This window comes from Microtus oregoni, unplaced genomic scaffold (genome assembly GCF_018167655.1).
Source record: "Microtus oregoni isolate MIOR12 unplaced genomic scaffold, Mior012 000071F_ref0000514, whole genome shotgun sequence".
Classification (NCBI taxonomy): Eukaryota; Metazoa; Chordata; class Mammalia; order Rodentia; family Cricetidae; genus Microtus; species Microtus oregoni.
This window is the reverse complement of record NW_024543978.1, coordinates 6344618-6359927: the sequence shown is the minus strand read 5'-3', so window position 1 is coordinate 6359927 and position 15310 is coordinate 6344618. Positions and strand designations below refer to the sequence as shown.

The 15310-nt window shown below is 48.0% G+C and overlaps 1 protein-coding gene across 1 annotated transcript in view; it reads left to right on the top strand.

The window, feature by feature from the left end:
• The first annotated feature begins 6950 nt into the window (after positions 1-6950).
• The window catches only part of Rtf2 (replication termination factor 2), a 34886-nt gene continuing 26526 nt past the window's right edge, over positions 6951-15310 (top strand). Inside the window, exons 1-5 of the mRNA XM_041641925.1 lie at positions 6951-7100; positions 11166-11260; positions 12139-12232; positions 13196-13335; positions 13939-14017. Coding sequence (XP_041497859.1) covers positions 7032-7100; positions 11166-11260; positions 12139-12232; positions 13196-13335; positions 13939-14017 — 477 coding nt within the window. The 5' untranslated portion in view covers positions 6951-7031. The remainder of the gene's footprint in view (positions 7101-11165; positions 11261-12138; positions 12233-13195; positions 13336-13938; positions 14018-15310) is intronic.

Sequence of the window (15310 nt, the reverse complement as noted above, 5' to 3'; positions counted from 1 at the left end):
TCATTTGTGTGTCTGGGGGGGCAGGAAGATGTGGCATAAGATGACACCCACACTGTTCACAGCCATGGAGGTGTTACCAAGCGCCCCTCATGCAAACCACTTCCTTTCTTTCCTTGAAGCTCAACCTTTCAGTTCATGTCACCATGGTTACCTTATCCTTCACTCCATGGGAAGATCCCTGTCTCTCATGTCACATGACACCTTCACAAAGCATCTTCAGGCTGTGTCTCCTGCAGTGGTGCCAAGGCCAACTTCTATCATTTGTACATGTGGTGGGCACTTTTAACATAGAGACGGTAGGGACTAGAGAGATGGCGCAGCGGTTAAGAGAAGACCCTGGTTTGGTTCCCAATATCCACTTGGTGGCTCACAACCATCTGTAACTCAAGTTCCAAGGGATCTGACAACCTCGTCTGTCCTCCTCAGGCAGCAAGCATGAAAGTGGTATAATATATACATGTCCATATAAACATGTCCTTACATTGTCATACATGCAAACACTCATACACATAGAATAAAAATAAATCCCTTTTAGAATACTGAGTGTAGTGGCCAGAGAGCAATTTCTTTTCTTCCAGAGGACCAGAGTTCAAATCTTAATACCTCCCTCAGGTATTAACTGCCTGAAACCACAACTTCAGGAGATCCAATGTCCTCTAGCCTCTGAGAGCACCCATGCAGCACACACATACACATCAACATAAATAATAAAATCTTGTTTTAAAAAAATGTTGCATGTAGAGCCAGGTGTAGCAGTACATGTCTGCAATTCCAAAACACTTGGAAAGTAGGTAGGAAGATCAGAAGTTCAAGGCGAGCCTGGGCTACATGAGCCCCTCTCTCAAGAGAACAAAACAGGAGCTGGGTGGTGGTGGCAGACGCCTTTAATCCCAGCACTCAGGAGGCAGAGGCAGGAAGATTTCTGTAGTTCGAGGCCAGCATGGTCTACAAGAGCTAGTTCCAAGACAGGCTCCAAAGCCACAGAGAAACCATGTCTCGAAAAACAAAACAAAACAAACAAAAACAAACAAACAAACAAAAAGAACTAAACAGAAGTAACGGGAGCAAATGGGAGCAGGAGAAAGAGTGGAGAGAGCAGGTGGACTCAAGCAAGCTAACAGCCACTGCCTAGAGTGGCTGCTGTTTTCACTTAGTCTCATGATCCTAAAACATGGGAGACTTGGACTCAGCCCGGAGGGTCACACATCACACCCTGAACAACAGGGTCTCACCTGCTAGGATCCTGCTGTGGGTGTGAAAGTTGTGACCACTCTGTCTTACATGTTGGGCTCTCGAGACAACCTGCAGCCAACTGGTTACATGGCTGGCTGACTTGAGGGCCTCCAGGGGCGTCAAGGAGCAGCTTCGGGGTCCCACACTCTGAGTCAACTATGGTGGCAAAGTGACTGCCTTGGGATTTATGACCAGAAGAGAAGGGACTTTGTTTTGCTTATACTACCATAAATTGGGTGCCTGGCCATGACAGTCCGACACACACACACACACACACACACACACGCACACACACCTCACTTCTACATTCCCACACACCCGTACCTACTCACATAATACATCCCCCACACTCACTCACAGACATACTCAAACACACACACACTCCCACACATACTCATTTCCACATTCCCACTCTGTTACACACACACACACACACACACACACACACACACTGACATCCACACATACCCCCACTCCAATAATCCTACCACTGGCTCTGTGTGTCACTGTGATGCATCTAGATTCTTCCTGCCAGTTCTATGAACACAGAAAAAGAACCAAAGTTCTGGGAGAAGAGGCTATGAGGGTGTGCCCAAGCAACCTTTGGCATAAATAGTCACTTGGGACACTTCCAGGACCCAGAACAGTCATACTCGGTGCTATGATTCATTTCTTACTTCTTTTTTTGTCTTTTCTTTTTTTTTATGGTTTTCAAGACAAGGTTTCTCTGTGCAACCTTGGAACTCACTCTGTAGGCCAGGCTGGCCTCAAACTCATGGAAATCATCCTGCCTCTGCCCGAGTGCTGGATTAAGGTGTGTGCCACCACTGCCCAGCACTGTGATTCATTTCTGTGACAGGGAAGAGACTGTAGGGGTCAGATGCATGGGAGCCAGGAACAAGCTTCCAAAAGCCAAGATCACGCCACAAACTGTAGCACCATACATAGGGCGTTGCCAACCAGAGGGGCTCATGAGGTATATATATATATTCCATATATCCAGGCTTCCAGGGGAAAGCAGATGGTTAGCCTGAATCTCACTGTAAGTATAGCTTAGGTGCAGAAAGCTATGTTTAGCCATTCTGAGCATGGTGAAAAGCCTTCCCAATTCCAAGTTCCCATGTGCCAATTAATGGTCACTCTTAATAGCTGACTCTCCTAAGCATGGCAGTCAGGCATGCTGCAAACACATGCACAGAGACAAGGACTCACAGCACCAAAGCAACTGCACTCATTTTCACGCCGTTGACTGACTGATGCATGTCCGTCCAGCCCCATGAGGTAATGCAGAGGGGAGCTCAGGTGAAACCAAGGAGCTCTTAGTTTAGGAATGCCCCCAACTCTTACAACAGATCCTAACCTATCCAGTGGAGCTGTGTCTCTGAAGTCACCATATTTATCTGATTTTCAGCAGCTGGCATTTGGGAGGCAGAGACATGAGCATTGCTGCAAGCTGAGTAAAACCAGGGCTATATACTTAGACTGTCTCGATTTTTAAAAAGTATACCTATATCTATCGATATAGATATTGATAGGTACAGATACATCCATTTATAGATATATCTGATAGATATTCCTGTGAATTTGACATCAGCCTAGTATAAATAGCAAGTGTAAATATAGCAAGTTACAGGCCAGCCAGGGCAACACATCTCAAAAAATAATAATAGGTATCTAACTACTGATAGACAAACAGATAGATAGATAGATAGATGCATTTTTGACCAAAAAAAACTGTCCCATACTCTTTATCTTATTTTTATCTTCCAAGGTTCTCAGCCACAGCTGAGATAATTCAGAATAAAATGTCATGCGATCTGCTCAGATGTGCAGAAATGGAAGACACCCATTAGGAGTTATCTTCCAGTGAGGTCGGGGATGCAGCTAGATGCAGGGATGGATGCAGCTGGAGGCAGGAAATGCTGCAGGGAATCAAAGGGTATAAAACCCTTCTTGCTGCGGAAATACTGGTTTTTACTCATTGATATGACTGCTTCTATTTGCACTGCTTCCTTGGCTCAGCGCTGCCCTAACGCCTCACAAACTTGAACCCAGCCCCTCCCCAGTGACAGACAGTCTAGCAGCTTGTGGCCCGATGCTGCTTTTCATATTTTTAAATTTCTCAGTTATGTTCAAACCAAGAACTGTTGTCGAGGGATGTGGGTCAGTTGGTAGAGTGTGTGCTTAGCATGCAGGAAGGAGGCCCTGAGTACCAGCCCCAGAACCTCATAGACAGTGCTAGCACACTCCTGTTCTCCCAACACTCAGGTGGGGAGGGGCAAGGGCAGGATTTCAAGGTCATCTCCAAATACTACTACGGACTTTGAGGCCGGCCTAGGCTATGAGATCCTAGCAAGTAGGCAAGCAAAGAAAATCTTTATCCATAGAGAGCAAGCACTTTGTGTACAGACTCATGAGAACTACTGCTCACAGCCGTGAGTGCCTTTCCCTTTGAGCACAGACAGCGGTCATCATGGGAGCGAGCCTCCCCAGGTTGACTTCAGAGGACGGCCCAGGAGCTTTAGAACCAGACGCACTTTGTTGGCTTTTGGCAACGTCTTGACAACTAAGTGTTTCTAATACCCAACATTCTGCAGCATTTCCTCCACAAAAAAGGAAAGGAAACGGTGGGCGGTGGAGAGAGCAACTTGGCCTCGATTGAGTTCGGTTCACCAAGAGGATGGAAGTGGTGAGGCCCACCTGAGAGATCGCCCAGTGTGACAAGCACTGGGGAGTTGTGTATTCGCTTTGGTGTAAATACGTTCTTTTTCTGAGAGAGGGTCTTGCTGCGGAGCCCAGACTAGCTTCAACACCACCATCTTCCCAAGTCCTAGGATTGCAGGCATGGATCATTCCCCAAACAGGTAATATGTAGAAAATACCTTCTTGGGCCAGTGGCTGAGACGGATCAGTGGATAAGGTGCTTCTTGCCAAGCCTGTGCTCAATTCACAGGATCTGTATGGTGGGAGGATAGAACCATCTCCTGTAAATTGTTCTCTGGCCTACACACATGAGCTGTAGCCCACACACATACATGCTGGCAAAACATCCATACACATAAAGTAAAAAGAAATTTTAAAAACTTTTGAGGGGCTGGAGAGATGGCTCAGTGGTTAAGAGCATTGCTTGCAGCCCTGAGTTCAATTCCCAGCAACCACATGGTGGCTCACAACCATCTGTAATGAGGTCTGGTGCCCTCTTCTGGCCTGCAGGCACACACACAGACAGAATATTGTATACATAATAAATAAATAAATATTTAAAAAAAACTTTTGAAAATTCTAATATATCATTTTTTTAGGCAGGACAGAAAGGAAAAAACTTTTTTTGTTGTTTTTGTTTGGAGACAGGGTTTCTCTGTGTAGCTTTGGCTGTCCTAGAACTTGCTCTGTAGACCAGGCTAGTGTCAAACTCAGAGATCTGCCTGCCTCTGCCTTCTGCAGGGCTGGGATTAAAGGAGTGTGCCACCACAGCCTGGCTAGAAAGGAAAATATAAAGAAACACAGGAAGCGGAGGAAACTCTTACCTAGGGTCAATTCGCATTTTCCACAGACTGAGAGAAACACAACATAACTGACTAAATCATGACTGCTTGCAGACAGATCTCTGTGAGTTCAAGACCAGCCACGGCTACACAGCCCCTGTCTCAAGAAGAAAAAGGGGAGAAGGAAGAGAGGAGGGAGGTGGAGAAGGGAGAGGAGGAAAAGGAGGTAGGAGGAGGGAGGGAAGGAAGAAAAAAGATTGCCTACAGAAACTACATTCCTTTTAAAAGAGATATGTTAAATAAGTACATTTAGCCAGGCATAGCTGTACACGCCTTAAATCCCAGGACTTAGGGGGCAGAGGCAGGCATCTCCATGAGTTCCAGGCCAGCCAAGGGCACATAGGGAGACCTTGTCTCAAACAAACAAACAACAAAAAATACTAGGAGTGTTAAAAACAATAAAAATACTGAGGACATTCTGAATTGGGTAGAGTGCCCCCTAACACACACAGCGCCTGGGGCACCATGCCAGTGCTGCACAAGCTGGCTGTGGTGGAGCACACCTAAAATCCCAGCACCGAAGAGGTGGAGGCTGGAGGGTCACAAGTTCAAGGTCACCCTTGGCAGTAGGGAGTTCCACCTTTCTTCCAACCACCAGCACTACTCTGCTTCCTCAAGGGCAGGATGCTTGTGAGCCTTGGGTCTCTCTGTATTAGTACGCTACTCCTATCCCTGAACCTGGACAATGCACCCCATGACGGGAAACTGAGTGAGCCCGCTCATTATTTTGTACCTAATCTGTAGACTTCACTTGATCTCAGAACTTTGCTGCAAGCTGCATCCTTTGTGTTATGTAACTTCAGAAGCCACAAAATCAGATGTGTAGCTATGGTTAGACACCTAAGTGTGACTCCCCCACCTTGAAAAGCCCATACCCAAGTCCTGGGTGTTTGGTATTGTCCCTTTCTAGTGTGTGTGTGTGTGTGTGTGTGTGTGTGTGTATACATACATACACATATGTATTTATGACATGTTAGAAAAACATAGTCTACCACTGAGATATATCCACAGTCCTTAAATTTTTTTTCAAGACAAGGTCTCACTCTGTAGGCTAGGCTGGTCCTAGTACATGCCATGGAGGCTCAGGCTAGCCTTGAATTCAACTCACAAGATTGAAGGCACAGACATAAGGCATCGTTTTGGGCCTATAGCCACCTAGGATGCCAGGAACAGCAGAGCCCCAGCTGACAGACCACTCCCCTAATGAGGGCGAAGCACAGAAGAAACGGTTCTTCTGAGACTACCTGTTCACCTCAAGCAGTGAGACTTCAGACTGGCCAGCAGAAATCAAGGGGACCACACTTGCCCAGGACGGCTTATACGTGCCTTTCGCCCCTGTTGTTCCTCTAGGCCTACAGCTCATACCCGCACCCCGCATACAGGCTGGGTTGTCGCTGAACCCCTGATTTGTCCTCTTCCCAATATGGCCAACTTGAATATATCCCTTCCTCTGCCTTTACCGTCACTAATCTCTTTCACGGGAACAATGGGATGGGTAGCTAAGCTTAGCTTATTGGTGACACTGGAGCCCCAGACTTTGCCCTTAAAAACCTGGATACAGGATGCAGAGCTGGTTCAGTGGCTAAGAAGGCTTGCTGTTCTGTGAGTGGACGTGGATTGGTTCCCGGCACCCCAGCAGCTCACAACCATCCGGAACTCCAGTCCAGAGAGATCCAGCACTTTTTCTGGCCTCCACGGGCACCTGGACTCACGTGGTTCACAAGCACACATGCAGACCCACATAGGTCTTTAAAAACAGCTTAAAATACATGAAAGCTAACTGAAGTGACGGATTCCGCCCATCTCCTCCTTAGTCTCACAGCAAAGCTCGTCCTGGTCTGCGAAATGCTCAGGGTCCAGGGGCGCAGGCCTCGGAGCCAACACTAAAGGTGTTGTTTGGCGTTCCCGCCTCACCTAGCGCCTCCCAGCTGCCGGGACCCAGAAAAAGCCCCGGGAGCCGCAGGAAAGACAAAAGGCCCGCCCACAGCCGGAAGTGGGCGCATTCCCGAGGACGCGCCGGCGTACGGCCCTGAAGCCACGCCCAACTCCGGGCTACGTTCCCATAGCAACCGCTGCTGAGCAAGGAAGTCCTGGGTGGTGGAGTGGATGCGTGCAGTGGCCCCGCCCCCGTTGCGGCGCGACGACTTTATGCGTCATCGAGGAGCACCGGAAGTGTCTACGATTTCGGCAGAGACCCCGGAAGCGGCCGTCTCTGGTTTTGGTTTTTGCCGAGGCTCTGACTCCGGCCTTAGGATGGGTTGCGACGGAGGAACAATCCCCAAGAGGCACGAGCTGGTGAAGGGGCCGAAGAAGGTCGAGAAGGTAAGCGGGGACCGCGGGCGGCGGGGCTCGGGATAAAGTATCCACCGGCGCCTAAGGAGGGTTTGCTGTTTTCAGTCACTGGACAGCACGATTAGACGGAGGAATCCTCCCAACAGACTCGGTATTGATGATAAGTAAACATTAACGCTCAAAAGGACAGAGGCTGGAGGGCTAGTGAGTGGCCCAGCCGGTTAGCGGCGATCGCATTGACAGTTGCTCGTGTGTTTTTGCTTTGTTTTCTAGTGAGGTTCTCACTAGGTGGCCCTGGCTGTCTGGAACTCCTGCCTCTGTCAGTTGAGTGCTGGAATTAAAGGTGTGGGCCACCATGCCTGGCACTTTGTGTATTTTAAAACATACCTTTATTTTTAGTTATGTTTGTGTGTGGACACGTGAGTGCGGTACCCAAGGAGGCCAGAAGAAGGAATCAGACCTCTTAGGGCTGGAGTTACAAGTTTTTGTGAGCCATCAGACTGGGCTGTTAGCAACCAAACTCGGGTCCTTTGGAGGAACAGTACAAAGGCTTAACCACTGAGCTTGTCTCTCCAGCCAGAGCATCGTGTCTATTAAAGAAGTCTTCCCGGGCCGGGTGGTAGTGGCTCACGCCTTTAATCCCAGCACTTGGGAGACAGAGGCAGGCGGATATATGTGAGTTCGAGGCCAGACTGGTCTACAGAGTGAGTTCCAGGACAGGCACCAAAGCTACATAGAGAAACTCTGTCTTGAAAAACAAAAGAAAAAAAAAGTCTTCCCGGACCATTCCCTTATTTTGTAAGGTCAAACCCTGTATTAAACTGGTTCAGCACTGAGCTCATCGAATTGGTGATTGACCCCAGTTGATCCCCACCCAAACTCGCATCCGGCACAATGAATATTTTTGAATAAATGAGTGAACAGTCTTTAAACCTTACAAGACATTGAACAAACTGTATAGTTCTACATTAATGGCAAGGAAACTGAGTCCAGAAACGTGAATTAATGCTACCAAAGTCATACAGCCTGTAGTTGTGAACCGTTATTCTCATCCAGTTAGGTGCGCTTCAGAGCTGGGGCTGGTGGTGACTGTGTAATATAAGGCATGGAAGGCCCTTGATAACAATTTCCAGCACAGGGAGAGTCATGTTTTCTAATCCAGCATTCAAAGAACTTTGGATTGGAGGTGAATCCCATCCACTATTGTATTTGAGACACTGTATTTGTGGGTATTGACTATATAGATATATATGTATGTATATAATGTATATATGTATATGTATATATCTCCTATGTGAACTGGGGGCCCTGCATGTCTTAGCTCTGTAGCCTCTATAATGTTTCCTTACATAATAGACATTCACGAGTGTGTTAAAAGTGAGGCTGGAGTGCCCTCGGACCATGCCACCAGGTCACATTCAAGTGTGCATTAGGTGTTCATCCTCTTTTGTTGTCTTGTGCCCAAGACTGATAAGTAGTGTGATGAAAGTTGGCCAAAATAATAATAATAATCTCAGATGGTAAAGAAAGGAAAGAATGATCAGGAAGGGTGGTTTTTATTAACCCCATTCATACAAGTACTTACTAAATGCTTGTTGTGTATGCTGCTGGTCCTGAGGGCAAAGCTTAGAATAGAGTGATCTGTCCCTTCTAGAACTTCTATTTCAAATGCCGATTATGAAGTAATAATATAGGTGGGGGGATCTGCCCCTGCCTTGACACACAGCTTCTTTGTCCTATGGAAATATCACTTGTTCTAAGTGAGATGTGTGGTGACTTTTTTTTTTTAAATTTGAAATAAGATCTCGCTATGTAGTCCTGGCTGGTCTGGAACTCTCTATGTAGATCAGACTGGCCTCACTAATAGAAATCCACCTGCCTCTGCCACAAATGCTAGGGTTAAAGGTGTGTATCATAACACCCAGTCCTGATGACTTGAACTCCTAGCTGGGAACTAGTCACCAGAATGACAAAATCATGCTTAGAAGCTTTACGCTTATTTTTCTCTTTTGATATTTGTTTATTATTTTACCTGTATACACATGAGTTTACATGCACCACGTATGTGCAGAGACCCAAGGAGGCCAGAAGAGGGAATTAGAGTCCCCAGAAACTAGAACTATTAGCTGCCTAACATGGTTATTGGGAACCAAAACTGGGTCTTCTGCAAGAGCAGTAATGCTCTTAAACATTGAGTCATCTCTGCAGCCCTGCAACTTGGCGCTTTTATACCCTCCGTATTCCAGGAGGAACTGTTGTGTGCTAACTTACTGTAAGATACATTAGCTGGAGCTAGGTCAGAGGGAGAGCCCCTCTGGGTATGTGCACAGTGGTTCTGCTTTTTATAATGCCTGCGCACACTGTTTAATGATATGTTATAAACCTGCTTTGTGTGTGTCAGGTGTTGGATCTTTATTAACTGAACATTAATTTAAAACCTTTTTAAAATTTGTGTTACATGCCGCATATGTGGAGGTCAGAGAGCAACTTTTGGAAGCTGGTTCTCTTGTTCCACTGTGGGTTCAGGGATCACATTGAACTTGGGTTTTTGTCATTATTGTTGTTGTTTGTTTGTTTTTGGGTTTTTTTTTTACCTCTGAGACATCTTACCTGCCCTAATTTTTAAAAAATTTTCAAAGTCCAAACTTCATATATCACTTTTTATTTATTATTTTTATTATTAACTTATGTATGTTAGGCAAATGTCTTGCCACCATCTGCATTCTCTACATGACGTCCATATGCATGTTTTCTTTTTGTAATTTTGCAGGGGTTTGGTTCAGAGGTTTTGTTGTGTTTTTATTTTCTTGAGACAGGGTCTCTCTGTCTAGACTTGGATGTTCTGGAACTTGCTCTGTAGACCAGGCCAGCCTTTAACTTAGAGATCTGCCTGCCTCTGCCTTCCCAGTGCTAGGATTAAAGGTGTACACCACCACTGCCCAGCTCTCTTTTTATGATTTTTAAAAATACATTTACTTGTTTGGTTGGGGCCTATGGGACATGAATGTCACATGTGGAGGGCAGAGGACAAGTTCTCTCCTTTACCATATGGGTCCCAGGGACAAAATCAATCTCTCTCTCTCTCTCTCTCTCTCTCTCCTCCCTCCCTCCCTCCCTCCCTCTCTCTCTCTCTCTCTCTCTCTCTCTCTCTCTCTGTGTGTGTGTGTGTCGCTCTGCTGTTTTCTTTTAGGAGCAGCATCTTGTTGGGTTATCCAGGCTGGCCTCACACTTTATCCTTTTGCCTCAGTCTCTCAAGTACTAGGATTATAGTCTCTACTGCTCCTGGGTGTGTGTCATTGTTCTTGATTTAAAGATTAGAACCATCACAGCGTATGTCTTAGTCACTTTCCTTTGCTGTGATAAACACCACAACCAAGGCAGCTTATAAAGTTTATTTTGACTTACACTTCCTGAGGGAGGGTCCATGGCAACCAGTGGCAGAGCAGGAACATGGTCACATTTTCATCCACACACAGGAAGCAGAAAGAGTGAACGAGAAGGGGGGCAAGGTTATAAACCCTGCAAGCCCACCTTCAGGACTGTACTTCCTCCAGCAAGGGTACACCTCCAAGGTTTCCTAACTCCTCAAATAGCACCACCCAGTGGGGACCAAGTGTTCATGTATATGAGCCCATGTGATATGGGATTCCCTTCTGTATACTGTGCATATGTTTTATTGCATTGGTTAATAAAGACGTTGCTTTGTACTATGGCAGGGCAGAGTAGAGCTAGGCAGGAAAACTAAAGTGAATGCAGGGAGAAAAGGTGGAATCAGGAAGTCACCACATAGCTGCCCAAGGAGAAAGACACTGGAACCTTACTGGTAAGCCACAGCCTGGTGATACATAGATTAATAGAAATGGGTTAATTTAAGATATAAGAGTTAGTTAATAAGAAACCTGAGCTAACAGGTCAAACAGTGTTGTAATTAATATAGTTTCTGTGTGATTATTCAGGTCTAGGTGACCGGGAAACCCAACGTGCAGTCTCCGGTTACACCTGTGAGGGACATTTCTCATTCAAACCACCACCGTGTGTCATTAGATACATTTTACATGTGAAAGGACCGGAAAGACTGTGTGCTTTCTTTCCTAGGTTGACAAAGATGCTGAGCTGGTGGCCCAGTGGAACTATTGTACTCTAAGTCAGGAAATCCTGAGGCGTCCAATTGTTGCCTGTGAACTTGGCAGGTATGGATCCTTTACTTAGTCAAGATGAATTGACTCTGTTGATTTTGATGAGAAGTTGAGGCACTTGATTGATGGGCTAGGAACTCTCCTAAGCAGATATGTGGGGAAGATGGCTTGCATCTGGACATGGCTCTGCACCTTCCTCCTCAACTTGGTTTACACTCAGGAGCCATAGTAACTGCTTAGATATAAACCTGAAGCAGCCATGACAGCCATAGAGAGCAGCAGGGAGTCGGAGAACTGGAGAGGGCATGACCTGCCTAAAGGGGGTGGGGATGGGGCTGCTACTCACTCTAGCCAGTTCTTATAATCGTAAATCCTCTGATATTTATTTTTGAAGAACAGGGAAAGTAAGGACTTTCACACTGATTCTTCCAAGTCTTGAAGTCCTTGTTTAGGTGTAGTTGAGCCTGGCAGTTTGCCTCCTTAACTTAAAGTTGCTGCTCCGTGTTGTCTGCTCTGCGGCAGTTGAAGCGGGTCACACCTGCTCAGTGTGCTCTGCAGCAGTTGAAGTGGGTTACACCTGCTCGGTGTGCTCTGCAGCAGTTGAAGTGGGTTACACCTGCTCGGTGTGCTCTGCGGCAGTTGAAGCGGGGTTACACCTGCTCGGTGTGCTCTGCAGCAGTTGAAGTGGGTTACACCTGCTCAGTGTGTTCTGCAGCAGTTGAAGTGGGTTACACCTGCTCGGTGTGCTCTGCAGCAGTTGAAGCGGGTCACACCTGCTCGGTGTGCTCTGCAGCAGTTGAAGTGGGGTTACACCTGCCGTTAGCAGCACAGGATGTTGTTAGCAATGTGGGTGGCTTTAGTCATGTTGATTTCTTCTCCGTTTGGTTATCTGAAATCGCTGCTGTTGTCTAAACTGATCCTTACTCTTGTAGACTGTATAACAAAGATGCTGTCATCGAGTTCCTGTTGGACAAATCTGCTGGAAAGGCTCTGGGGAAGGCAGCATCACACATTCGAAGCATCAAGGTAGGACAAGGAACATGGGTGAGCTCCAAGGGCCTCGGTGAGTGAGGTCACTATTATAGGATTTGTGTATGATAGAGATGGCTCAGTGCGGGGAAGCACTTGCCACCTGCCTGACGGTGCAAACCTAGAACCCGAGTTCCGTCCCTGGGACCCACATGGTGGAAAGAGAGAAACAACCCCATAGGTTGGTCTCTGACCTCTCCAGGTGTGCTGTAATGGGTGTGTGTAAGCACCTGTATACACACACACACTAAAGTAAAGACATGAATAAGCACGTAAAATTCTTTTTTAAAAACTGGATTTGGAACCTGGGAAGATTGACTAATTGGTAAAAAGCTTGACAGGCAAGCATGAGGACTTGAGTTCAAATCTCCAGTGCTCAGATAAAAAGCGAGATTTGGTGAGTGTGTCTGTGATCTTGACGCTGGGAGGCTCTCAGGCTCACTGGACAGTTGGTCTGGCTGTGTTGTTGAGCTCCAGGCTCACTTAGACTTTCTGAGAAAATGAGCTGGAGAGATAGAGGTAGACGCCTGAGCCGAGTGCAGTGACTCATGCCAATAGGATATGCTGAAGAGGTGGAGGCAGGAGGATCACCAGGAAGACAGCTGACAGTGACCAGGCCAGAGCCTCACACACACATGCACATGAGCACATGCATGTGTATACACCACACATAACAAATAAGCATGGAAAGATTACATACCTAATGATGAAATAGTCTCTGTCTTAGACTCCTGCAGCTTACAATTCTTTTCTTTCTGGTGCTGCCAAAATGATGGGCATGCCTTAGAAGTCACTTCCCCCGGGCCAGGGCGGCCATGTTGCTGACCCGCAGAGCCCTGTGGGTTGGGTGCACACTCCTCCTCCCGGGCCAGGGCAGCCGTACAGCTGACCCGCAGAGCCCTGTGGGTCGGGTGCACTGACTGAGTTCATCTCATCAGCATTATTCATGGTTCTCTACAGAATGTGACAGAACTCAGGCTTTCTGACAACCCTGCCTGGGAAGGGGATAAAGGAAACACCAAGGGTGACAAACATGATGACCTCCAGCGAGCACGGTTCATCTGCCCTGTGGTGGGCTTGGAGATGAATGGCCGGCACAGGTGAGTAGTGACGGGATGGGTGAAATGATTCTAGTCTCGTTGGGATTTCTCTGTGCTCTCCTAGGGCTGGAGTAGGGCCTTGTGAGAAATAGTGCCCAGTCACGGCGGGCTCCTTCCCCAGCGGCCATCTGTGCACGCTACCCACCCTGCTCAGTTCATTCAGAACTATGGCTCTGCTCAGCTCCGTGGCCCTGTTCTATGCTGTGGCCTTGCTCAGCTCCGTGGCCCTGCTCTGTGCTGTGGCCTTGCTCAACTCCGTGGCCCTGCTCTGTGCTGTGGCCTTGCTCAACTCCGTGTCCCTGCTCTGTGCTGTGGCCTTGCTCAGCTCCATGGTCCTGTTCTGTGCTGTGGCTCAGCTCCATGGCTCTGCTCAGCTCCGCGACCCTGCTCTCTGCTGTGGCCCTGTTCAGCTCCCTGGCCCTGCTCTGTGCTGTGGCCTTGCTCAGCTCCATGGTCCTGTTCTGTGCTGTGGCTCAGCTCCATGGCCCTGCTCTGTGCTGTGGCATGTTCTGTGTTGTGGCCCTACTCTGTGCCCTGGTCGGGTGCTGCATGTCCACTGGTCTTAGTGCTGGCTCAAGCTGCTCTTCCTTGGTCTCTTTCCAGGTTTTGCTTCCTTCGATGCTGCGGCTGTGTGTTTTCTGAACGCGCATTGAAAGAGATAAAAGCTGAAGTTTGCCACACGGTGAGTTCCCACCATACTTCATTTGTTCCTTCTCAGCGGCTGAGGGAGTGGCTTCAGCGTGTCTCCCGCTGTCATTTCAGTCCTGAGATCTTTGTCAAAGCATCTAATGCGTCTGAGTCTCCTCATCTTCCACGGCTCTTCACTGTTGCAGGTCCAGGCTCGCACACACTTCACACCCTGGCCACTCTTCCAAGCCCAGTTCTTCTCCAGACTGCCCCCTGGAGGGCCATGTTCTGTCTCCGCCCCATGTGCTCTGCAGATCCTTCTTGCTGGGTCCTCATCACTGAGTACCGTGTTACCCCTTGGTCTCATCATCACCGAATTGTGCATGTGTGTGTCAGACTCCCAGCTGGACCGTGTGCTTTTGAGGGCAGGAGACAAGGTGTGCTGTCCCTTGATCTCCAGGCCATGTCACCAGTACGTGAGCACATAAGGAGTGTTCCTCCAGATAGTCCTTGCCCATCCAAAGGAAAGTGTGATGACGTGGCCCTTGCAGGTGGTACTGCCCCGAGCCTTGCCTTCTTTGGGTTCCTCTGGTGTTTATCTGCGTGACATTTAGTGTAATGTAGATAGAAGCCACGCATGACTCTGTTCAGTGAGTGTAGTGTGCTTAGGCCTGTCATGGATTGCACCCTCTGTTGGTGGCTTTTTGTGAGCAATTGTCATGGCAGTTCCTGTCCTAGCCCTTTACTCGTGGGGTGTCCTGAGGAAAAGACCCACCAAAGTCCTGCTCCCAGGGAGCCCTCTCCTGCCGGGAGACCCTCACGGAAGGCTCCATAGTCAGGGGAGAGTGTTGACCTTAGCAGTGGGCAGTGGAGATGTCCTGAAGCTTTGAATTCAGCTAAAGGGCACAACGGCACTAGCAAAGCTTGGGCAGGGCACGCTCCACGAAAGAGCCCAAGTGGTTCCTCTTCTGCAGCGTTCCTGAAGCTGATGGATGACCAAGTTGGGGGTGCTGGACTGTGGCTGACTTGTCCATATCGTGTGCAAATGTCACATAGGGCTTCCCTTTTTAAAAGTTAACTGCCTAATGTAGCTGATGGCATGTATGAGTCTCCTGTTGAGGGCAATGACACAGGTGCTGCCTGGGAAGTAAGATCTGAATGACCGTGACTGGAGACGGTGCATCATGTGCTTCCGGCTGGGACTTCAGCAGAGGGGCAGGGCACAGTTTAATCTGCAAGACTGTAGAAGTTAGAGCATCCAGGGCACTGGACAGGCCATGGCACGCGAGGCAGGTATCTCGTTTACCCCCTCCCATCTTTGTCTGCCTCTCGCTGTTAGAAACTGACT